Source organism: Megascapheus bottae, chromosome 28 (genome assembly GCF_031878675.1).
Source record: "Megascapheus bottae isolate mThoBot1 chromosome 28, mThoBot2.hap1, whole genome shotgun sequence".
NCBI classification, from domain to species: Eukaryota; Metazoa; Chordata; class Mammalia; order Rodentia; family Geomyidae; genus Megascapheus; species Megascapheus bottae.
The window spans coordinates 17,720,239-17,745,855 of NC_143536.1; the positions used below are offsets into that span (position 1 = coordinate 17,720,239).

Consider the following 25,617-nt stretch of genomic DNA (forward strand, 5'->3'; position numbering starts at 1 on the left):
CTAGCATATACATAGGGCCTACTAGCACTACAAAATAAATGGGTGAGTAGGATGGTCTGTGAATTATTCCTCAGTAAAGCTGTTATAAAAACACGCCCTGGGCCAGGAGTTTGGCCTTGTGGCAGAGTGCTTGCCTAGCATGCATGAAGCCCTGGATTCGATTCCTCAGGACCACATATACAGAAAAAGCCAAAAGTAGTGCTGTGGCTCAAGTGCTAGAGAGCTAGCCTTGAGAATGCCTAAGGACAGTGCTCAGGCCCTGAGTTCAAGTCCCAGGACTGGCACAATTGGAGGGCATTCAGAGCACTTCCAGGTGAGGGGATGGAGACCTAGAATGTAATTTTGGGTGGTACTAAGATTTTAACTTAGGATCCTAAGCCAAACCACTTGAGCTATTTCCTCTATGTGTGTGTTTGTGTGTGTGTGTGTGTGTGTGTGTGTGTGTGTGTGTGTGTGTGTGCCAGTCTTCCTCCAAATGGAGCCCAGTGCCTGAGGCATTGTATCCACAGCGCAGTGGGATAGACAAGTCTAACAGGAAGCATGAGAGAGAAACAGACAAGTGACAATCTGGTGATTCTAGGCTCCTGGAGAACAACAGGATCAGAGTGGCCCTCAGGCATCGGACAGCCAACAGAATGAGGACAAAGAACCTGTGAGCAGAAGGCAAGATGAAGAAAGAGCCTTGCTGGAGAAGGGGCTGAACATACAGCACCCTGTCTCATAGAGACACATGTGGCATACCTGTGTGCCAGTCCTGGGTTTGAAAAGGCCTAGGTGCTGACCCTGAGTTTTTGTGCTCAAAACGCTAGCACTCTTACCACTTCAACCATATCTCCACCTCTGTCTTTTGGCATTTAATTGAAGATAAGAATCTCTGGACTTTCCTGCCTGGGGCTTGGCTTCAAACCCATGATCCACAGATCTCTGTCTCCTGAGTAGCTAGGACTACAAGGACACACCATTGATGCCTGACTAGTCTTTTTTTTTTGGCATTGGCCAGCATAGACCATGATCCTCTGGTCCTTCTACTTACATTTCCCATGTAGCATAGTTGAGAGGTATGCTCCTCTACCCAACCTTTGAGATGGGGTCTTGCCAAGTTTTCCTCCTAGCTGCCTTCAAATGATAACGCCACTGATCACCACTACCCAAGCAATTAGAATTACAAGTGTGAGCTATCTTGCCCGGTTAAAACTTTTTTTTTTTTTTTGGGGGGGGGGGCTAGTCCTGGGCTTGAGCTCAGGGCCTGAGCACTGTCCTTGGACTTTCTCAAGGCTTGAGCTCTACCACTTGAGCCTCAGCACCACTTCCGGCTTTTTTTCTATGTATGTGGTATAGAGGAATCAAACCAGGGTCTTCGTGCATGCTAGGCAAGCACTCTACCACTAGGCCAAACTCCAGGCCCCAAAACTCAATTTTTAAGAAGTCACATGGTTGGGCAGTTGTCACGCTTAGCGCATGGCACAGAGAGCAAGTCAGGGCTCTGAGTCTGCCTCTTCCTCTCCTAGGGAGGAACTACAAGGCCTGCAGGACAAACAGTGGTTTCCTTGGAGACCAGTTAAGAAATCTCATGAAAGTGGTGCTGTGCTTCAAAGCGGTAGAGTGCTAGCCTTGAGTGAAAAAGCTCAGGAACAGTACCCAGGCCCTAAGTTCAAGTCCCACAACTGACCAAAAAAAAAAAAAAAAATATATATATATATCATTCTAGTCTATGGGGGGGGAGGGGTGGAATGGGACAGTGGGAAGAATGAGGGCTAGGGTCAGGAAACAAATTCTGGCTCCTTATCTTGCCACAGGGGATGTCTGCCCCCTAAACTATAAAGTTTAGGAGAAGCCAGTCTCTGACCTAAAGTCCTTGAGCTGTCATTGCTGGATCTCCATGTGCAGAGAGGATCTTGGCTGACCAAGTGGACATAGCTCACATAATAGGTTGGCCGACATAAGTTTGCCCTTCCTGATGCCAAAGAAAGTTCTTGGGACCTTATCAGACCCCCAGGCCAAGCACTGTGAAAGGCACATGTGTTTGTTCAAGTCTTTGGTAGGGTGGCCCAGCCTTTATCCCCAAGGACTTGAAAACTGCATGCTTGCAACAGACAGTGGCTGAGGTCTGTGCCACTTCCAGTCCATACCTGGAATTCATTAAGTAGTCACTAGGCGGAGAAGATTGCTCAGAGTACCAGTGACCAAGGGGAAGCAGCTGCCACATGAAGGTCAACAGCTCAGTGTCTCATTATTGGAACCAACAAGCTACCATCTGCTGCCTGAATAACTCTGGGAAATGGGTTCCTGTTGGACCGACATGTAGGAGAGGGGTGCTTAGTGTTAAGGCCACTGGTGAAGCCTGCACGATGCTGCTGCTTCCGGGAATCGGTCAACAGGCCTGTTGCCTCCATATGGGAGTACATGGATACTGGCTGTGCCCATAGGCAGGTTCCCCTCAGAGATGGCAGACACTGGTCCTTGGAAGCAGAACCATCAGCCAGCAGGACTGCCAAAGGGGTCACAGCAGGTGATTCATGAGCAGTCTCCACACAAGTGCTGGGGCCTAGAGGTGCAGCTGTTTCCCAGGCTAGGGGCCTTGTACTCTGTGGCTGCGCTTCATTCTTTCTCCCTTGCTCAGATTTACAGGAAGTGCCAAGAAAACTGTCTCTTGGGATGTCTGGGAAAACCAGTGGAGCCACAAACCTACCAACAAGCTCTTTGAACTGTCACAAAGATCTTTGTCTTTGCTCCTCTTGAGCACTGTAGGCGGTCCTTCGGAGCATAATGTAAATGATGGCAGTTTGAGGGCACGATCAATCCTAATATCCTGGTCTTGATTCGGGAATACTTGGTGGCACTCCCTACACATAAACCACCCCAACCAGAAAGGACAGGCAGAAGAAAGTATTGGGGCTTCCTATTTCTGCAGGCTTGATGAGGAAGGTAAGGTCAGAGTCACCTCACAGCACAGAAAGTTGTTTTGTTTGTGTTTTCTTTTCAAGGGGAAAGGGTGTTCTAGGAGATTCGTTCATACTTCCATGGATTCTGTTGCAGGTAGGTCAGTATGACCTGATCTTTTCCTCAGTACTCAGTATGGTGACCAGTCTCACATTAGGGTCATCAAATGTTCTCTGAGTACAGTACTCAAGTAGGGATGGGCTCATACCTGTAATCCTAGCTACTCAGGAGTGAGATCTGAAGATCATGGTTCAAAGCCATCCTTAACAAAAAAGTCTGCGAGACTCTGATGTCTAGTTATCCCACAAAAAAAAAAAAAAAAACCCAAAAAACAAAAAAGAAAAAACTGGAAGTGGAGCTACATGTGGTATCAGCCTTGAGTGACAAAGCTAAGAGACAGCATTTAAGCCCTGAGTTCAAGCCCTACTACCTACTGCAACAACAACAAAAAAGAGGAAGAACTAGGTGTGGAGGGTGGGGGTGACCCTAACAGAGGAACAGACTGGGCCAAGAGTACAGAAAAAGGATAGACTATATGCAGGCTGGGTGGGGATGGGCTGCCATGCGGAGGAAGGATGGGAAGCCTCAGAGTGGCCCTGGGAAGACTTGAGGAATTAGGACAACAGAGGAAAGACTTCAGGTTCTCACTGTCAGAACACTTAAGTCTTTGCCAGGCATCCTGCTCAGTGCTCCCAATGTGCCCCTTCTTTAGCTGCAATGCTGCCTGGCACAGGGGAGCCCTGCTAACAAGTGAACAGGGCCAGTGAAAACATCATAGCCAGGTCACCATGAAACTCAAGAACTGCAAAAATACTATAGCTCCCACAGAGAGAAGTCTTTTCCCAGAGGAGGCTGAGAAAGGAACAAGGGAGGGAGAGATGTAGACATGTGTGTCATCCTACCTGAAAGCATAGGTCTTCTGATGCCAGCTCAGCTGTCCCCGGATGCTGTATGCAATGGTGGTGACAAACTCTCCTCCCAGCCCCAGCTCCGAACACAGCTTCAGGGCAAACTTCTCTGGTGAGTTCTCCTTCTCCGACATGTCCCACTCAAACTGGTCCACCAGGGAGATGTTTCCCACATGGATATTCAGCTGCAGCAAGAGCCAAGGCACTCAAATGAGAAGGGGCAAGGCCACCCCAGCACAGCCAGGCTGCAAGGAGGTAGGAACAACCCAGCCCACAGCTGGGGCTGCTGGGCACAACTAAGAAGTTAGAATTGGGATGGCTGCCCCTCTTTTTCCAGTTGCCATCTGCAAAACATGCTTGGCACTGTAAGCCTCCTATGGTTTCCATAAGAGGCTCCACCTTACCTCTATTCTCATCTTCCTTGATCCCTGAACTGACCAGTCTTTCCTGCCCTTCAATTAAGACAATTAGCCTTAATGTGACTGTGTTGACCAGACAGGATTCAGCTCAAGTGTTTTTTGTCAGACTGTCCCTGAGCCTGCCTTAACCATCACCCATGCCTTGCTTCATGTGTGTGTGGGGGAGGTAGGGGGAGTACCGAGGCTTGAACTCAGGGTCTAGGTATGATTCTTTATGTTTTTCGTTCATGCATGGCATTCTATCACTTCAGCTACTTTTCCACTTGGGTTGTTTTTGCTAGTTAATGGAAGATAAAGAATCTTATGAACTTTCTTATCCAGACTGGTTTTGAACTGCAATCCTCAGATTTCAGCCTCCTAAATAGATAGGATTTACAAGCATAAGCTACCAGTGCCTAGCTCCTTGCTTCATTCAGTTTTACAGAGCTGGCATCTTTCAGCAATCTCAGCAGATAGCTCACTGAACACCTGCAAGTAAGTCTGCCCCATGATTCCTTATCCACAAACTACTTAGGCCTGTTCTAAAACTGGTTGTCCTAGAATGACACCAAACAGTCCCTGCTGTGCCTGTCTGTTTCTTCAGCATGTCTGAAGATTCCTACTACTGTGTGGGCTGGCCCTTCCACCACCATTGTCAAGACCTGGGTCTGGTGAGCAGACTACATGCACATGTGTGGTGACACTTAGTCCCTTGGTTTTATGAGGACCAGGGGTGGGCATGTGCTAGGGATATAGGGAAGTGGACACTGCTATCACAGCAGTGAGCAGATCTGGGGGACCAGCCCTGGCCCAGCCATCCCAGAGATGTCTACCTCCCTTCCAAGACTCGAGAGTCTCAACTCCTGACCCCGTGACTTGTCTAGAGAGTTCTTCCTTTCACACATAGGCTTTTTCTCAACACACTGGCCTCGAGTGAAGAGCTAGTTCCTGAGATCTCCCCAACCCACCGCTCCCTTTGACTCCCTCCTTTCCTGTTTCTTCACTGCACTTAAAACTCTGAGACTGTGTTAGTCATTTGTCTTGTTTTCTACCTTTCTGTCATCCCCTGAGAACCAGGAATCCCCTAAATGGGCTCCAGGGCATTTATATGGGAATCAACAGAACCACGTGACAGTGCCGGCAAACAGAGGAAGGAAGCAGAGGTGCAGAGCCTGCAGCATCCCACACATGGCATATGGCTGAGAGTGTGGGCTGCGTCAAGCCCCCCGGAGGCCTTTCCTGTCTCCACACTGCACCCACACCCAGCAATCAACACAAGCTCCTAAAACAGTACGATCTGCCTCCTCTTAAATGGAATCACTGCCAAATAAACCACATGGGCATGGGCTGGGAAAGAACATGCAGCAGCAGGCAGCACACAGAAACAGCACACCAGACCCAAACCTGATCACAGTGCATGATCACACCCAGCAGGCCAACCCTTCCTCACTCACCAACTCTGTTCCCCAGTCCTGCTAGTTCTTTACTGATGCATTCATTTATTCAAAAGGAGATATAGCCTGGCGCTGGTGGTTCACACCTATAATCCTAGTTTCTCAGGAGGCTGAGGACCACAGTTCAAGCCAGCCTGGGCAGTAAAGTCCTGAGATTCTTCATCTCCAATAAACTACTCAGAAAAATCCAGACATGGTACTGTGGCTCAAGAAGTAGAGTGCTAGCCCTGAGCAAATAGTAGCTCAGGTTTAGTACCCAGGCTGAGTTCAAGCCCCAGGACTGGCAAGAAACAAAAGAAAACAACAAAAAAAGGAGTTACAGAGGAGATCAACACTGGAAATGTCAATCTGTAAGCTGTGTATGCCTTAGGCCTAGCTAGCTACTTGGGAAACAGAGAATGAGAGTTCAAGGCCAACCTGACTAGAGAGTTTGAGAGACCCTTTCTCAACCCACAGCTAGGCACAGTGGTGTACACCTATTATCCTAAGCTGCACTGGGGGTTGAAACTAGGAGCATAATGGTTCCAGGCTTAGCCTGGAAGCAAAGTCCATGAGACTCCATCTCTCATAGAGAGAAGCTGTACATAGAGGAATATACCTATGACTCCAGCAATGATGAATGCCTAAAGAGGGCAGGCTGCAAGGGAAGCAAAAATAACCAATCTCAAAAATAACCAGCAAAAAACAGGGATAGAGGCATGGCTAAAGTAGCAGAGCCCCTGCCTAGCAAGCACAAGGCCTCAAGTTCAACCTCTAGTGCAGAAAAAAAAAAATCTAACTCAAAGACAGTGCCCAGGCCCTGAGTTTAAGCCCAGGATTGTCAAAACAAAACAAAATCCCAAAATGAATAGTAAGACACTAAATCAAAAACAATCAAGGTCTGAGAAAGTCATTCAGTAGTGCAGCACTTGCTTAACATGCATTAGGGTCTATTCCCAGAGCCTCAAATCAAAACAAAACTGAATTGCCTGGGCCAGCTGCCTTGCATGGTAGCATATACTTGTAATCTAGTTCTTAGAATGTTGAGGTGGGCAGAGTTTGAAGACAGCCAGGGCTATATATTGATACTGTGTCCTAGTGGGAAGACAGATGCTAACAAGTAAGCACAAGGTATGGGACAGTGTTAAGTGTTTCCAACTGAAGCAAAGTAGTATGGAAGGCCTCCTAGGGAGGTAGCCTTTTAGGAAGAAGTCAATCACCCAGACTATAGGCAAGGGCTCCTTTGGGGAGAGGATCATGGGCAAGTGACAAACACAGCAATGTAAAGAACTGACAAAGTGATGCTGTGTGGGGGGGGGGAGCTCATAGAGATTAGGGTGGCCAAGATGCCCCAAGGAAGTGGGTAGCGAGCAGTAGGGCCAGTGCCTTGGTAAAGGCAGCCAGATCTAGGCTTTAGTCTCAGCATGCCAATGAGATCTCAAAAGTCACTTAGACCTACAGCACTGCTTCCTGTAAGGAATACTCCTCAGGTACCACCAATCCAGAGATTTCTGTTCCCTGACTACTACTATGTCCCAGGGTCAAGGCAAAGAAGAACATCCTCAGAGAAACACCTAGCTCTGCCAAGTGCCACATACAGAAAAACTTAAGTGTGACCTTCAATTCCTCACCTACAAGATGGGTTGCCTCTGGCTTGACTGAATACAATATTGTCCCATGCTGTAGAGCACGTCACATCAAGGGTAAAAGGCCTACCTAGTGGCCCAGTGCTCACTTCCTGGTTTTGGAGATCCAACCTGCCTGTCTCCTGGTTGGGAGGTTTGGCTGTGGTTTGTGATGTAAAATAAGGCTACCTCGAACCCATGGATTGGCCCCGCTGCCCTCTCTGACCGCACCTACCTCCCCCTGTCCTGCCTACTTCTATGTTAATAGATTTCTACATCTTACTTTAGCCCCTAGTTTTTTCCCATTAAATAAGTCTGCCTTGACATTCTCCCAGGCACGTCTGTGTCTTCCCTCTGGAGAGGGAGGGCTGGGTGAAGGCGGCCAGCCGGCCCTATCCTTTCTCGGTCTCGTCTTAGTCGGGGCGTCTTCTCTTTGCCCTTCCTGCTGGTCAGGAGGCAAAGAGTGCTAAAAACCCCCGACACTATGTAGCCCAGATTTCCCTGGGCCACCTATACCTGCTCTGTGCCCAGTCTCCCAAGAGCCTACCAGCCAATGCCACCCCATAGGAGAGGATTACAGATACATGAGAATCTCTGGGAACCTTTCTACATAGGGGAGGAGCAGGGGATAGGCCATGAAAGATTTGCAGCTGCTAGATAATTTCCTGTGTGGCTAATTCATGAGCCCAGCTAAGATAAAGCAAATAAACAAAAAATCTAAAAACAAAACCCAAAACAAAAACAAAACCCTACTCAGAAGTCTGCGATGTGGTCTGTGGTTCAATGTCAGCTGGGATAGGAAAAGACTGTGAGACTCTGATTTCCAACTAAAAGCCTAAAGTGGAAATATGACTCAAGTGGAGAATAGTAGACTTGAGAAAGCCCAAGGACAGTATTCAGGGCCTGAGTTCAAGCCCCAAGACTGGCAAGCAATAAATAAATAAATAAAGAAAGAAAGAAAGAAAGAAATTACAAAGTTAGTATAAATGACATACAGCTCTGCCTAACCTCATAGTTATGTGGAGCTAACTTTCTTTATACCCTAATCACAATTACCAATGATCATAAAGCAAATACCACAGAGCCCACAGGCTGTCCTCTACAGCCTACAGGCTATGTTTGAGGGTACAAAACAACACATACCACAGCTCCTCTTCCCATTTTTCTCTCATGATATCCCTTTCCTTCTCAATCACATCTTTTCCCAGTTAGCTGGCGATGATGTGACTTTCAAAGATTCACATTAAAAAATACAAATTCATATTTGTGTCCTAAGTATTAATTAGCAAGGGAACAGAATCAGGCACTCAAAATCTCCAGCCTTAGATCTGGTGATTTCATGGATGAATTCTAACAAACATTTAAAAATAACTATCACCAATCCTTCTCAAATTCTTCCAAAAAAGAGAAGAGGAGAGAACATTTTGCATCTCATTACCCAATCCCCAAATCTGCCCAATACTTCAGGAAAGTAAAAACACATACCAAAATCCTTTATGAACACCAACTCAAAATCCTAAACACATTCAAAACAAAGCTGGGGAACAGTGGCTAATGCCTGTAATCCGGCCTACTCAGGAGAATAACATTGGAGTTCAAAATCAACCTGGCTTTTCAGACTATCACCAAAAAACTAGAGGTGAAAGAAGCTGTTATTCAAGTGGTAGAGCACCAGCCTTGAGCAAAAAAGCTAAGGGACACCATTTATGCTGTGAGTTCGAGCTCTACTACTAACACACATTCAAAAAACTTCTAAACAAAATACTAGTGAATTACCACAACCAAATGGCAGTTTACAGATTCTTATCCAAATTCCAATGCATTTTTCCAATGAATTCTGTCCTATAGTGTGGACCTAAAGGTAGGCTTCTGCTAAGGCCTCACTGTCCCTGAACACCGCCACAATCATATACTTCTGTCCAGCCCAAGAAAGGAGAGTCTTCTACCTTGATGATGACACGCTGGTCGGACTGGTCCTCCAGGATGCTGTCTGTAGGGTAGGACTCAATCTGCTGTCTGATGGCAGAGGCAATGGCAGGCACAAATGTCAATGGGTTCAGATCCAGGTCATCACAGAGGATTTCTGAAAACATCTCAGGGGTCATCAGCTTCTCTGGAATCAGGAAAGAAGCATCATCACATTATAGAGTCTCATCATTAGGCTCTGGCCTGGCCACTGGTCCCTTCTACCTCTGCCAAACCTCCCCTTCAGGTATACATGGGCCACTTAGGAACCTAAGCATGGCCCTCTCAGACAGTGGGGATGGAGGAGAAAGCACATGACAAAACATCCTTCTCGGGCCGGGAGTTTGGCCTAGTGGTTAAAGTGCTTGCCTAGCATGCATGAAGACCCGGGTTCGATTCCTCGGTACCACATACATAGAAAAAAGCCGAAAGTGGTGCTGAGGCTCAAGTGGTAGAGCTCTAGCCTTGAGAAAGTCCAAGGACAGTGCTCAGGCCCTGAGCTCAAGCCCAGGACTGGCAAAAAAAAAAAAAAAAAAAATCCTTCTCTTCTAGCTCAGTGCCTAGGGGTATGGATGGAGGGTGTGTATGTGTGTGTGTGTGTATGGGGGGGGGGTTCTTACAGTCTCTTAACCAGGATCTAGGGCATTTCTACCCCCTTTCCCTTTTATAGTCACACCCACTTCTTTTCCACTCTCACTTCCTCATTTATCTGGTCTCCATTTCTATGCTTTCATTTCAAGAATGTCATATAGCTCCTCAATATGGCTCAAACCTGTAATCTAAGCTTTCGTAGGAGACAGAGATAGGGAAATGCAGTTCGCTAACAACCTGGGCGCCAATGACTCAGGAGGCTGACATCTGAGGACTGAACTGGTAAAATAGCAGACTTGAGCAAAGAAGCTAAGGTACAGTGTTCAGGCCATGAGTTGAAGCGTAGTACAGGCACGCACATGTACATGTACGTGTACACACACACACACACACACACACACACACACACACACACGCGTGCATATGCAGAGGAAGCTGGTAAAATCCCATCTCTACCAATGTCTGAGTAGAGTGGAACATGCCTGTTACCCTAGAGATGTAGGGAGCACAAGAATATCACACAGTTCAGTCACAGCCAGCATAAAGCAAAACTCTACCCCAAACCTAACAATACAAAACAAGAGACTCTTAATCTTTAAAAAAAAAAAAAAAACCCAGATATGGAGCTATGGCTCAAGTGGTAGAGCACTAGCCTTGAACAAAAAAGCTCAGGGACATTACACTGCCCAGACTTTGAGTTCAAGCCCTAGAACCTGCACAAGAATCAAACACAAAAACAAAAACACCCCTACACCCCTATTACATAAATAGAACTATCTAGTATATAACTTCTGATGATTTCCTTTCTTCACTCAATAAAATCTCTAGCCATCCAGGTTATCATTGTTTTTTCGTTACATAAAGAATTTCATGGAGAAATCACATTCTGTTTAACTGTTCACTTAGTGAAGGGTATATAGGCTATTCCCAGCTTCTGAGTATGACTAAAACGGCTATGAACATTTGTGTTTCGGTATAGTGAAAACTGGGACCTCACACTTGCAGGCAGGTACTCAAATATGAGTTACTGAATCACTTTTAATTTTTTTGTGTTTTTGCCCTGCCTGACCTCAAACTGTGATCCTCCTATCTCTGCCTCCTAAGAAGCTGGAAAGTCTTCATTTCTCTGAACCATATGCACAAAAATGCAACCACTGGGTCATATGGTAGGTACCTACATTCTTAGCTTTTAAAAGAAAGTGACAGAATGTTTTCCAGAGCAGCTGAGATATTTACATTCCATCAGTAGTGTATGAGTGACCCAATTCTTCCACATCCTCACAAGCACTTATTCTCACTACTTTTTAGTTTTTTTTGGAGACAGGGTTCTCAATTATGTAACCCAGGCTGGCCATAATCTTGTAATCCTTCTGACACAATCTCATCACATTGGGATCACATGCCACCACTTTTTATTGGGGTACTTTTTTTTTTATTGTAGGTCAAATTTGCATTTCTTTAATGTCTGATAATGTAGAACATCTTTTCCATTTTTATTTGCCATCTGTATATCTATTCCAGGGTATCTTCTCTTTGTTCTAATTGGATTCACTTTTTTAATGTGGAGTTTTAAAAGTTCCTTATGTTCTAGACTGTAATCCTTTATCAGCTATATGGTTCCCAATTTATTCTTGCTTACTCTGTCTTTTAAAAGGAACTTCTTGGGAGAAGGGGTAACCCTGTCTAAAAGAAATGTACTCTTTATCTAACTTATATAACTGTTGCCCCTTTGTACATCACTGTTACAACAACAATTTAAGTATTTAAGAAAAAATTTTTAGAAAGGAAAAAAAAAACAACTTCTGAAAGCCAGACTTTGATGAATTCCAGTGTTTAGTATTTCCTATTATGGACAGTGCTATTAGTGTATAAAAGTTTTTATTTTTCTCTAGTGTTCAATATCCAAATTTTCCTTTGCTTTTTCCCCACAAATACATATAGTTTTATTTCAATCTTATATTTCTTTCTCAGGGGAGTGGGGTTTGGGAGGCAGGGATGTTTCTGGGGCTTGAACTTAGGGCCTGGGTGCTGTTACTAAAGTGTTTTTTTGTTGTTATTGTTGTTTTTTTTTAATATATTGTTTTTGTTTTCTGTAGAAGCTCATGATTTCTAGTCTATATTGACCAGTACGTAACTATAAAATAGTTGAATAGCAATCCAAAAATCAAAATTGCTAGCAGCATTTTGCTACTGTGCTATATAATTATAGAAACCTATTAAATATAATCACACAGGAAACAGGTGGCTAAAAGGCATTCCTATGGGAAAACCTCTAGACTTGGCTGTGGTCACCTGGCTAGACCTCATGGATTTCAGATCCTGTCTTCTTGGATTCCTAACTCTAGCTAGTATTCTACCACTTGAGACACAGTTTCACTCCTGGCATTGTGGTCAGTTATTGGTAGTTTTATAGATTTTCCTGAACTGGGAAACTGCCTGAACTGCTATCCTCATATCTCTTCCTCCTGAGTAGCTAAGATTATAGGCATGAGCCACCAAAGCCCAGAATATTTTCTTCTTTTATCTACTTTTTACTAACCATTTTGAATTTAAATTAGTCTTCTGTTTCAAGTGTTCTTATGGAACCTCCCTCATACTCCTTTTAAGATAGGGTAAGGATACAATTAAGTACTAGAAACATTCTATGAGTGGTTGCAGGCAAAGTTACCCAGGATCCTGGATCCGAATGATCAATATAAGTTTGGATTTGTTTTTTTTAATTTTTTTTTTTTTTGGTACCAGTACTGGGGGCTTGAACTCTGGGCCTGAGAGCTATCTGTTGGGACTCTACCACTTAGAAATTCCACTTCCAACTTTTTGGTGGTTAACTGGAGGTAAGAGTCTCATGGATTTTCTGACCCAGACTGGCTTTGAACAATGATCCTCAGATCCCATCCTCCGAGTAGCTAAGATTATAGATGTGAGCTACTCAGTGAATGTAAACTATAGTAAACTGAAAAAAAGTACAGACTGCTAAAGGAAATGTTTCAATATTAAGGTCCTTAGAATGAAACTATCTGCACAGGAAGGATTTCTCCTCTATATGGATGGAATAATATTTTTTATAATTGTTTTTTGGATGCTTTTTATTATTGTTTTTTGGAGCCAGTACTGGGGCTTGAACTCAGAGCCTGGGGGATATATGTCCCTAACATTTTGCTCAAGGCTAGTGCTCTACTCCTTGAACCATAGCTCCATTTCCAGCTTTTCTGGTTGTTAATTGAAGAGTTTCTGGCTTTGAACCATAATTCTCAGATCTCAGCCTCCAGAACAGCTAGGATCAAAGGTATGAGTTGTGGGTACCCAACACTGTTATTAAACAGGTCCCTGAAATTTATACCTACTTAATGTTCCAAAATCCAATGAGCTTTATAACCAGGTTATCAGAAATAAACTGCCAGAATAGCAATGCAATAAAACAAATAAACCAAAACAGAGTCCCACACTGCAAGGAGCTTAAAACTGAAAGATGAAGAGATGAATTAACAAGTAGCTATGACACATGCCAAGTCAGCAAAGATAACAGGTGATATACGGCACCACTGATGGCCTGATAGTCCAGCTTGCCTATCCCAGTACTAGGTGTCATCTATGAACTGTACCTACCACATCAACCCTCAATACAACCTCCCAGCATCTCTTGCCAATGTCCTCTTTCACCTATGTACCACTCATGAGCCCTGGCGAACTTGGATCTCTAGGGCGAACAGGGACCAGGTGTCAGAAAATGACTAAAGAAAGCAGCCTAATCCTTTTAGAAAGCTCAAGGCTTTCTAAACCATTCAATAACCATTCACTCTCCTTAGGAAATCCCCTCTGGAAGAAAAATGCTGTAATCAAGTATGTTAGCTGACATGTAGCTGCCAATAGCAAGGAGAGTTTCAACAAAGTAAGGCACCTCAACTAACAGAAAATCCTGCAACAATTAAGAAAGAAACAAGATACTTAACATAAAGGAAAAACCCTCAAATTACTCGCACTATAATTATGCTAATATTTACATATGAAGTGACTGGAAAAGATAAAACTGAAATCATTCATAGTGAGATTCTGGTAATTTAAACTTCTATCCATTTTATTTTTTATTGTTAATATAAAGGTGATGCACAAAGGAATTACAGTTGCATAAGTCAGATAATGAGTACCTTTCTTTTTGGACAGTGCCACCCCTTCCCTTGCTCTCTCATTTTTTTCCCATTAACTGTTACCCATTTTAAAGTGACACTCATACTAAGCACAATGGCACATAACTATAATCCCAGCACGCTTGTGGCGGAGGCAGAAAGATTTCAAGTTCATGACTAACCTAGGCAACCTACTTGCAGTACCTATAAATGGAACAAAAAATAACAACAGAAACCAAAAAAGCAAAAAGCAAACATGGTGGCAGCCAGGGGCTAGAAGGGGAGTTATAAGGACAGGGCCTGAGCAGCATCCTTGTCATCTTTGTCGCTGGTACTACATGGACTTGCCACACCACTCCTTGAGCCACCCAGCCTCTTCAGTGGAAGAACCTAAAGATTACAGGGTTTTTGGTTTTGCCTTTTTCTTTTCTCCCCCCCCCCTTTTTCTCCCCCGACTTTGCCAGTCCTAGGGCTTGAACTCAGGGCCTGAGCACTGTCCTTGGGCTTTCTCAAGGCTAAGGCTCTCTACCACTTGAGCCACAGTACCACTTCTGGCTTTTCTATATATATGGTACTGAGGAATCGAACCTGGGTCTTCGTGCATGCTAGGCAAGTACTCTACCACTAGGCCAAACTCCTGGCCTATATATATATATTTTTTAATTAATAATTAATTAATTTTGGTTGTGAGGCTTGAGTTCTAGGCCTAGGTGCTGTGACTAGTGCTCCATCACTTTGATCCACAGAATTTTCAGTTTTCTGGTAGTTAACGGGAGAAAAGAGTCTCATGGACTTTTTGTGTCCTGGCTGGCTTTGAATTTTAATCCTCAGATCTTAGCCTCCTGAGTAGCTGAGATTAACCACAGGTGTGAGCCACCAGCACCCAGTGTTCTCAATATTTAACCCAAACTAGCCTTGAACTTTCAGTCCTCCTACTTCAGCCTCCTGTGTGCTGGGGATGACTCATGTTCTTCTACCATGCCCCAACTGCTGCTATAGCTCAGATATAATTTGTGCTGCCAAAATCCATGTTGAAGCTTAATCCCTAATAAGTAGGGTTGGGAGTGGAGCTGGTAATGACGATTGAGTCATGGGGGCAGGGTCCTCATGAGTAGAAAAATGCTTTGCATTGGTGAATGAACTCTCTTACGCTTGTGGGATTATCATAAAAGAAGACTGTCATAAGGCAAGTTCACTCCTCATTGGTTTCTCACTGTAGGTGAAGCAACACAGCTTTCGCTTTTAAACAGATGCTGTTACCTGCTCTTGGACTTCTCAGCCTTTGGAATCATGAACCACAATAAACCCCCTTTCTTTATTCATTACTTTGTCTCAGGTATTCTATTATAGCAACAGAAAAAGGACTAAGACACATGTCCATCCTGAAAGGAACAGGAAACAGTGACAAAACCAGAATGAACCTACCCACAGTCTACATCCTTAAGAACTATGCCATAATGTTCTTTATGTCAAATCCAGGATACCTGATGGGCAGCTCATGTACACATAAGACCCAGTGAATACCAGCTGTCCACATACCGTTCATGTTCCAGGTGAAAGCATCCCTGAGTTTCTGCCCATCAATTTCCATGTCTAGCCGGATGGGCACCAGCACCTCAGGCTGGGATGCGTTCTCATGGATCACAGCTGGGTCATGGTCATCAAAGCTGAAATGAAAGGGCAGCATGTGTCAGCCAGTGCACTGTGCCTATGGCCTACTGATGAGTTTTCAGCTTCCAGCTGCGCTGTGGGTCTATTGTAAATGTGTCTAAGGAGAAAAGGTTACTTCACTTGGGGGGAGGAGGGCCTAAAGAGGGTACTGGGTTTTAAACTCAGAACTATACTTTCTAGGTAGGCATCACTGAGTCATACCACCAGCCCTTTCTGCACTAATTTTATTTATTTATTTCATTTGGGGGGGGGATATTGATCCCTGCCTACGTATCTGATGTTTGGACCACACTCTTCCCATTTTAGACTTCCCATCAAATTTGGGATAACAGGCGTGCATTACCACACCCATCTGCTTTCTGTTGAGATGGAATCTCATACTTTTTTGTCCAGGGTAGCCTGGAACCACAGTCTTTCCAATCTTTACCTCCAACACAGCTAGGATGATAAGCATATGCCACCATACCTAGATGTCTATTGAGAAAGAAAGGGTCGAATACGAATGCTTGGGATGGTCTCAAACTGTGATCCTCCTTATCTCAGTACTGGGCTGAAAAGATACTTACCCTTCTTCTTTATTTTTTGTGCCAGTCCTGGGCTTCAGCTCAGGGCATGAGCACTGTCCTTGGGCTTTCTCAAGGCCAGAGCTCTACCACTTGAGCCACAGCACCACTTCTGGCTTTTTTCTATGTATGTGGGACTTCTGAGGAATCGAAAGGGTCTTCGTGCATGCTAGGCAAGCACTTTACCACTAGGCCAAACTCCCAGCCCCCCCTCCTTTTAAAATTCATTTGTTTGTTTGTTTGTTTGTTCACTCATGGGTCTTGAACTTGGGGCCTAGACGCTGTCCCTGAGATCTTTTTCTCAAGGCTAGTACCCTACCACTTTAAACCATAGCTTCACTTTGGGCTTCTGGTGGTTAATTGGAGATATGCGTCTCAGGGATGTTCCTAATGTGGCTAGTTTTGAACTTCAGATCTCAGCCTCCTTGAGTAGCTAGGATAATAGGCATGAGCTACCAGTGCCTGGGTAAGGACACTTCTTAGTGGTACCAGTCACCTAAAGTGAGGCAGCACAGAAAAGGCCAACAGAAATCCCAAGGCCAGTCTAATAGGGATAAGTAAGGCACAAATAGCAAGTGCCAGCCTATCTGCAATTAATGGTTGTACAGCAGATCAAGACTTCCAGTTTCAGGGGTACAAGGAGAAGAGCCAGGAAACTGCTGACTTGGACAGTGGAAGCAACTTAAGACAGGCTCCGATGGGACATTTAAAGCCCAAAGAAAGGATTTTCTCAGGAAGCTGTGGGCAAGACGAGCATTTCCAGAAGATGAAATACTTAAGCAAAGGCTGAGATGCAGAATAGAACTGTGGAGAAGCATCAACCCTTGAAAGCAGTGAGCAGTTCACCCTGGAGAGAGGTCCTGAAGCCTCCAAAGAGGTAGTGGAGATATCCAAAAGCCAGCAGTTCTTCATCTCAGGCTGCAGTATCTGACTCTTCCCTGAAGCAACCCCATGATTCTGAGGAAAGGAGTCATATATTTTAGGAGGACTAAGAAAAAAGAGATGGGATGGGCAGGCTGAGTCTGTGAGGAGGAGTTGGAGGTCAGGGGAAAGCATGGGAATCTGTGGAATGTGGAGAAGATTTAGAACTACCCTCAGAGAGCATGGAAAAGATGACTGACAAGTGAGGGATGCACTGGAGTGCTCTAGGACTCCCAGATGGGAAAGTAGAAGGAAGGCTAGAGACAGGAATGGCCATTCTAAGGGAGGAGATTACAGTGACACTCAAATAGAGATGAGAGGAAAAGAGAGGAAGGGAGAAGAAAGAGAAAGAAGCAAGGAAAGAAGAATGGAGGGAGGCTAAGAGTTGAGGTTCCAGGTTCAAAGCCAGCTAGGGCACGAAAATCTGTGAGACTTTTTATTTCTGTTTAACTACCAGAAAACCAGATATGGTGTTGTGGCTCAACTTGGTAGAGCACTAGCCTTGAGCTGAGCTCAGGAATAGCACCCAGAGTTTAAGCCCTACAACAGATGAGACAAGAGACAGGAGGCAGGGGGAGCGCGGGGAGCAAGCAAAACAAAAGCAAAGGGGGAGGAAGAAAAGGGGGAGAGAGGAAGGGTGGAAATAGGAATGAGCCTTGCAAATGTTGCTTCATGTGAATTTAAGCAGAGGGAAGGTAGACCTCTGGGCAAGCCAGCAGCAAGGAGGTGAAAAGTGTTTGGTGAAGAAGCCCCAAGAGAGCCCCAGTCTCAGTTCCAGCATGTCTAGAGGATTCTTAGAGGAATAACAAGATCAGCCTAAGCAAAGGGGCCCAGGCTGTCTGCAAAACTAACAGCAGGAAGATGAGCAGGAGCTGCTGCAAATACTCAGTAAAACCTGACTACCACTTGACCTAATGGCCAAGAGTGGGCTAATTCCAGAGAGTTGAAGGGCAGGCAATTAGGGATCTGATAACACTAGAGGCATAGTATGAATAAAAAGGAAGGAACTGAAAAAGAGTTTCAGGTTTTAGGCCTGAGTAAGGGGAGGGATGGAAAACTCTGCAGGGCGTACATGGCTGAAACTTGGGGAGGGAGGAAGGGTCCTTGGGGAAAGTGGGGGCCTCAAAAAAATGGGTAATTTCTTCATGTGGCTCAAAACACACTGTGAAAATGTGACTAAGCAAATGCTCCTGGGAGAGATTATTCAGTTGGCCCTAAATTATGTCAATGTCCTTCCGAAGAAAGAGACAGGGAGCTTTCACATACACTACTGAGTGTCATACAGCCATATGTCACAGACATTGCAATGGTGTGGCCACAAGCCAATGAATGAGGAAGACACCAGGACTTCAAGAGGTCAGGATCAAGACTTTCCTCTGGAGCCCTGAGAGGAATAGAGCTCTGCCCCAACTTTGATTTGTGAATCCAGAATGTGAAAGAATAAATCTGTGCTTCTGTAAGAGAGTTAGTAATGGTGTGCCTTTCATTTTTTTTAATTCCCACCACCCCACCACTTGTTCTAGTAGCCACTTAGAAGACCCAGCAGAATTCCCAGAAAGGACTTGAAATCTCCCCAGCTGGCTATGGCTAGCTGAGGCAATAGAGGGTTGAGAAAAGGCCTCTGAGGATTGGGTCCCCAGGAACTTCACTGGGGTACTACAGAAGTGGGGAAAAGAATGTGAGAAATCAAAGCAGGCAGAGCCACCAGTGCAACAGGCCAAAGTAGTGGGAGGCTGTCCTGGAAGGGGACAAAAAGGCAGAATGGAGGTAGAATCTACCCAGAGGCCAGCGGTGGCAGCACTCACTCACCACAGGGGGAAGGTTCTCTTCTTGTCCCGGCCCATGCGGTTCCTGTTGATGGTAGTAGAACATGGCACAGCATCCAGATGATGTGAGCTGTTAGGCAGGGTAGGCACCCATTGGCTGTTCCTTTTGGCTTTCTGTTCCCTGGGAAGACATTGGAAACATAAACCATCTGATTAAGGAGTTCAACTCTGTCCAGCAGGTTTTGTGGATGCCTGCTGCAACCCTGCTGAGCTCCAGGCTCCACTGGAAGAGGCCTATGCATGCCCGAGCCTCTAGAGCTCTGTTTCCCATGCCTAGAGGTACCTGAGCAAGGGGAAGGGTGAGGAGGGTGCCAGACAAGACCCAGACTACGAGTTGCTACTAACCCATAACCATGGTACACTGCTAGGCATGGCTCACATAGAAATACACCCTTACTGAGAGGCTTCCTAAAGGAAAGGAAACTAGAAAGGAGCCTTGTTCACTAGGAATATGGGCAAGGTATAGGAAGAGTAGAGAGAAGAGTGGCGTGAGCACCCCAAGGAGGGGTGAAGACTAAGAAAGAACATTTGCTAACTATAAGGTCTCCCAGGCTTTGTGAGAATCTGACTTTATCTGGTAGGTGGGGTGAAGACTAAGAAAGAACATTTGCTAACTATAAGGTCTCCCAGGCTTTGTGAGAATCTGACTTTATCTGGTAGGTGGCTAGGAGCTTCCAAGAAAAGAGATGTGATTACTGATAATTTTTGTTAAAGACAATGTCTCATTATGTTGCCCTGGCTGGCCCTGAACTCATGAGCTCAAGTGATTTTCCCATCTCAGCACCCAAAGGAGCTGGGACTGCAAGTATGAACTATCATACCCAGAAGACTGTGATTTTTAGGTGTGACAACCATCCTAAAATGGACTAGGTAAAGGTTCTGGCATCTGATCACCGAGAGGTGCAGAGGTAAGACAACAGACAGACAAATACCTTCCAGAAAATGTCACTGCAAGTAATTTAAATAATTCATGTTCCATAAAGGGCTTGGTCTTTCCTCCAAATTTCAGGCTGCTTTTCTCAAAACTATCTTACACTGAGGATCCACTGCTGAGTTAAACAGATGAGACCATTCAGGCTCCCCCAGTGCTTTGTGGTTTTGCCTTAATTATAAGTTACAGAGACAGCAGTAATTTTTTTTTTTTTTGGTTAGTTGGAGATAAGAGTCTCTAGAATTTGTTTGCTCCTGGTGGCTTTGAACCTTGATTGTCAGATCTCAGCCTCCTGAGTAGCAAAGATTATAGGCATGAGACACCAGCACCTACTACATCATTAAATCCCTACCACAAGCTGGGGACTAGCTAATACTTGTAATCCTAACTACTCAGGAGGATGAGATCTGAGGATCTCGATTCAAAGCCAGCCTGGGTAAGTTTGGGAGACTCTTATCTTCAATTAGCCAGCAATAAGCCAGAAGTAGAGCCATGCTCAACTGGTAGAGCACTTACTATAAGTGAAAAAGTTAAGGGACAGTGCCCAGGACTTGAGTTCAAGCCTCAGTATTGGTGCACGCACACGTGCACACACATACTCCAGCATCTGCACAAACTGCTGCTACAGTAATTATACGTTTACGAACTATACTGTTAGAATAAGTGACGATGACAATTGTTTGACAGTACCTTTAAGAAGGGACTTGGGGCTGGGTGCTGTGGCTCACACCTGTAATCCTAACTACTCAGGAAGCTGAGATCTGAGTACTGAGGTTCAAAGCTAGCCCTGGCAGAAGCTAGCCCTTGAGATTCTTATCTTCAATTAACCACTCAAAAACCAGAAGTGGTACTGTGGTTCAAGTGGTAGAGCACTAGCACTGAGCACAAAGAGGCTCAGGGACCACGCCCATGCCCTGAGTTCAAGCCCCATGACCAAAAAAAAAAAAAAAGAAGGGTCTTGAGGATGCAGCATTTAGTCCTTACTCTTTTCCATGAATGGGGAAGAAGAGGTGGTGTCCAAAGGTTGTCTGAGTCCTAGGGTCCTTTACCTCTTTTTTTTTCTGGGGGGAGGTGGGCTGAGAAAGAAGTACCCCTAGTCCTGCTGTCCCAGCTTTTAAGGTCCTGTGGAAATGAGATCTACCTTCCTCTTATGTTTCAGGACTCAAGTGCAAGATGAAGGCTAATATAAGATCAGAGCAAGACTGCAATACAGGAGACTTGCCATAGTCCTGCCCAAACTGAGTACCATGAGTCCCTCCATAGCTGGGGTAGTTCGAGGGGTAGTTCCAGACCTGAGCATTGTAGGGGTAAGTGTTCCAGCTTTCAAGGCAAAAAGAGGTAAAGACATAATGGCTCATGCCTACTCAGGAGGTTACGATCTGAGGATCTTGGTTCAAAGTCAGCCAAACAGTGAAGTATGAGACTCTTACCTCCAATTAACCGGCAAAAAAAAAATTCAGAAAAATGGAGCTATGGTTCAAGTGGTAGAGCATCAGCCTTGAGCAAAAAAGCTAAGGGACAGCACCCAAACCCTGAGTTTGGGTCCCAGTACTGGCATCCAAAAATAAATTAAGTAGCCAATTCCCAAGTCCCAATCCCATCCTTATCTCTAGTAGAGGGACCAGGAATATGGATTTTTCCCCCCTCTTCCATGAAAAATTCCAGTGTAGCCAAGCTGCATATCTTGATCACTTCCATTGATTGATACCTTCCTAGTTCTTGAGCTGAGCCCCTATCTCTTATCCTCAATTCAATTATATCTCTGTCATTTCTATTTCCAGCCCCTCATTTGGTAGCCAGCTCAAGAAGACTGTGCTAGTCACAGATCATGGAAAATAAATATAAATAACAGACTGAAAACACATACCTCTAAGTCACAAAATCAAATCTAGCTCACACTACAAGGTCTTTCCAGGAATCCAAAAAGGTATATCCAGCTTGTGCTCAAAGGATCCAGTGACTGGGTGAGGAGGCTGTCAAATCGGTTGGCAGACTGAGCCAGCCAAGGATGCTTCACTTGAACCGCTGCCACTCTAAACCCTGTTGTCCTGATCTCCAGGGTAACAAGACTCGTTGACTCCCTCAGCTGGTCTTCATATGACATGATCATTAAAAAATTGTTTACTGCCCCATAAAAGACTCTCAGCTGACATATGCAAACTTAAAAGTGCTGTCCATATGTACACAATTTCCTTCTGTGACTTTCTGGGCAAGTCTAGCCATCTTTATGTTCTCCCCACATCCTTTGGGAGAATATGAATCTGCTGAGCACACATCTACAACACTGGCTAGGCTGGATGCATGCCACCTTGCTTGATGAGAAATTAGAAAAACAATCTGACAGTAAAATTGAGAGAAAACCTGGAAAACATTACTCCAAACAATACTCCTCACCTAATTTATGTGTATGGGAATATATTTTTTCTGCTTTTGACACACGGTCTTATTATTTATCCCACATTCTCCACAAATTCAAAATTCTCCTGCTTCAACCTCCCAAGTTCTGGGATTACAGAAATGTAACCAATGCCTGGTTTTATTTATTTATTTGATTTATGCAGTACTGGGGTTTGAACTCAGGTGCTCAAACTCTTGTCAGGTTGTATTGCAAGGCTGGCACTCTATCACTTGAGTTGTAGCTCAGCTTTTTGCTTTTTCATTGGAGATAAGCCCCAGCTGGCTTGGAACCATGATCCTCAGATCTCAGCCTCCTTAGGATCACAGGTATAAGCCACAGGCAACCGGTTCCAAGCTTGGTTTTAGAAATGTATTTTTGTTTGAGGGCTCAAAGTATAAGGTATATAGGCATGTCTCATGTTCTGTATGCCTCATTCACATGAGCTATGTCTCAGATTGCTGCAGTCTACCTGATGTTGAAATGTAACAGTCACAACTTAGACTATATAAGTATCTGAATCTTCATTATTCACAATCGGCTAAAGAACATCTCTGTATATATTTTTACTTATTTTGTGTTTTCAAGTTATTTCTTTTGGAAAATATCCCAGGGGTGAAATTAATGGGTCAGTAAATTTGAATTTTTTACAAAAAGATCCCTTCCATGTATGGAGTCATCTCTAGCAGGTGAGTGTGCCAGTTTGATTATAGCATTCTTGATTCCTTATGTGGCTAGGTTTTTGGGTTTCTTCTTTTAACTTTGATTTTCTTTTCTCCCCCATCCCTGGGCTTTTGTGTTCCACCACTGGAGCCACAACGCTACCTCAGACTTTTTGGATAGTTAATTGAAAATAAGAGTCTCATAGTCTTTCCTGCCCCAGGTGTCTTCAAACTGCAATCCTAGATCTCAGCCTCCAGATGAATTTTTAAAAATTTATTTATTTATTCATTTATTATTTATTTATTTTTGCCAGTCCTGGGGCTTGAACTCAGGGCCTGAGCACTGTCCTTGGGCTTTCCTCAAGGCTAGAGCTCTACCACCTGAGCCATAGCACCATTTCCAGCTTTTTATGTATGTGGTACCAAGGAATCAAACCCGGGTCTTCGTGCATGCTAGACAAGCACTCTACCACTAGGCCAAACTCCCAGCCCTCCAGGTGAATTTTTAAAACTATATAAGGAACTGGGGTATAGCTTAGTGGTATAGTACAATAACATGCATGAAGCCCTGAGTTCACTCTTCAGCTCCCAAAAGTAAAACAAAATAAAGTGAGATTAAGCATTAGAAATACTCTTCTTATATTGCATCTTTAAGTGTGGATCATCTGCTTATTTAGACATTGGGGACTAAAAAAGTAGCATGTGCTCATAAAGCCATGGGCTTAATTCCCAGCTTTATTTAAAACAAAAGGAATGAAAAAAAAAAAGTTGAAATATCCAGTGGCTCATGCCTACAATCTTAGCTATTCAGGAGGCTGAGATCTGAGGATCATGATTCAAAGCCAGGCCAAGCAGGAAAGTCTGTAAGACTCTTATCCATTAACCATCAAAAAACTAGAAGTGGTACTGTGGGTCAAAGTGGAAGAGAGCTAGCCTTGAGTGAAAAAGCTCAGGCCATGATTTCAAGCTCCAAGACTGACCCCCCAAAAAAGAAGAATGAAAGAAAGAGAAATATCCCAGTTTTTCTTAAAAATCCAAATGCATAGCAGTTCAAACACAAAATAAGTGAAACAATTTTATGTACAGAGATGTTCTTTGGAGGGTTGTGAATAATAATGAAAGAATATGGAGCTATTGAGTGTCTACTTTCAAGGAAAGGTCAGGTGTTAGAAGATACAGATGCTTAAAAGGACTAAGATGAGACCCTTACAGTGCCAGCCTAGAGTGAAAAGGCTAAGGGACAGAATCAAGACCCCCAAATTCAAGCCCCATTACCAGCACATGCATACAAATGTGCACACATGTGTGTATACGTACACATCTGATGACTAGACTCCAGATTACAACACAGCAAGTTTCTACTTCTTTGCCTTTTTGATGCTGTAAGTACTCTTTGTTTTGGGGGTGGGGGATCGGTCGTGGGGTTTGGACTCTGGGTCTGGGCTGCTGTCCCTGAGCTCTTCAGCTCAAGGCTACTATCCTACCCCCTGATCCACAAGACCACTTCTGGTTTTCTAGCGGTTAACTGGAGAAAAGAGTCTCAGGGTCTTTAGTGCCTGGGCTGGCTTTGAACCTCAATCCTTAGATCTCAGCCTTCTGAGTAGCTAGGATTACAGGCATGAGCCACGGTGTCCACCTATAAGTACTCTTTTAATGGTAGGAGGTTTTTTTTTTTCTATATTTAAATTCACTGCTTGTTTCCTTTTTCAGTTTATCTGAGGTCACTCATTTTTCTGACAAAGGGCACTTTCAAAGCATTCCTAACTGTTCTCCAGATCCAATTCAACACTTGGCCTCTATTTGTTTCTTAAGGATTCCAAAGATACAGAAGGAACTTAGAAACTTGGCTAAGACAATTGTAAGCACAGTGAGTAAAGTGTTGGAAGGTATTTCAGTTCAACTTCACCTCAACCTGTTTTTGAGTATTAGAAAAATCCCCATGAGTGTCCCCAAAGGACCCCAGATCCAGGAATTCATTACCTGAGGTAGGTGGGGGGCTCTGTGCTGATGGACACAGCCTTATACTTCTCATCATTGCCATCCAGAATCTCTTCTACTTCTGAGGCTTTCAATAGAGTCACGCTGGTGGCAAGGGTGGTATACCCATGATCTGTAAATAGAGAGATACTGCTGTGGTCACTCTGTGGTGACAGGAGCAAGCAGCAGCCAACCAACTGAATACAGCAAACTGAAGTCCTCACATGCAGGAGGTGAGAAAGGCAAGGTTTCAAACTTACTGCGGCTGAATGTTGGCCTCTTCCAAAAGGGCAATCTGGGTTTTTGTTTTATTTGTGTGTCAGTACTGGAGCTTGAACTTAAGGCCTGGGCACTGTCCCTGAGCTTCTCTCAAAGCTAGCACTTTCCCACTTGAGCCACACCTCCACTTCAAACTTTTGCTGCCGGCTAACTGGCGATCTCAAAGCCTTAACTGCCTGGGATGGTTTCAAAGGACAATCCTCAGATCTCAGCCTCCTGAATAACTAGGACTGTGTGGGTCACTAATGCCAGGCCAAAAAAAAAAAGGCAATCATGATCAAAGGCTAATTGGTGTGTGAGTACTTGCTCAGGAGCAGATGAAGTGCTCAGGACAGTTGCAGCACCAGGGGCTGTCAGAAAGGCAGAGTAACACCCCAGTGGGAAGAGGTCTGATGCCACCACAATCCA

General features: G+C 44.5%; 1 protein-coding gene across 2 annotated transcripts in view; it reads right to left on the reverse strand.

Annotated features, from left to right (window-relative positions):
• The window catches only part of Smarcb1 (SWI/SNF related BAF chromatin remodeling complex subunit B1), a 37,779-nt gene that overhangs the window by 4,827 nt on the left and 7,335 nt on the right, over positions 1-25,617 (reverse strand). For both annotated transcript variants that reach the window (XM_090320705.1, XM_090320704.1), the window contains exons 3-7: positions 24,934-25,063; positions 18,949-19,086; positions 15,524-15,651; positions 9,251-9,417; positions 3,843-4,033 (exon numbers count right to left, since the gene is read on the reverse strand). In XM_090320705.1, coding sequence (XP_090176831.1) covers positions 3,843-4,033; positions 9,251-9,417; positions 15,524-15,651; positions 18,949-19,086; positions 24,934-25,063 — 754 coding nt within the window. The remainder of the gene's footprint in view (positions 1-3,842; positions 4,034-9,250; positions 9,418-15,523; positions 15,652-18,948; positions 19,087-24,933; positions 25,064-25,617) is intronic.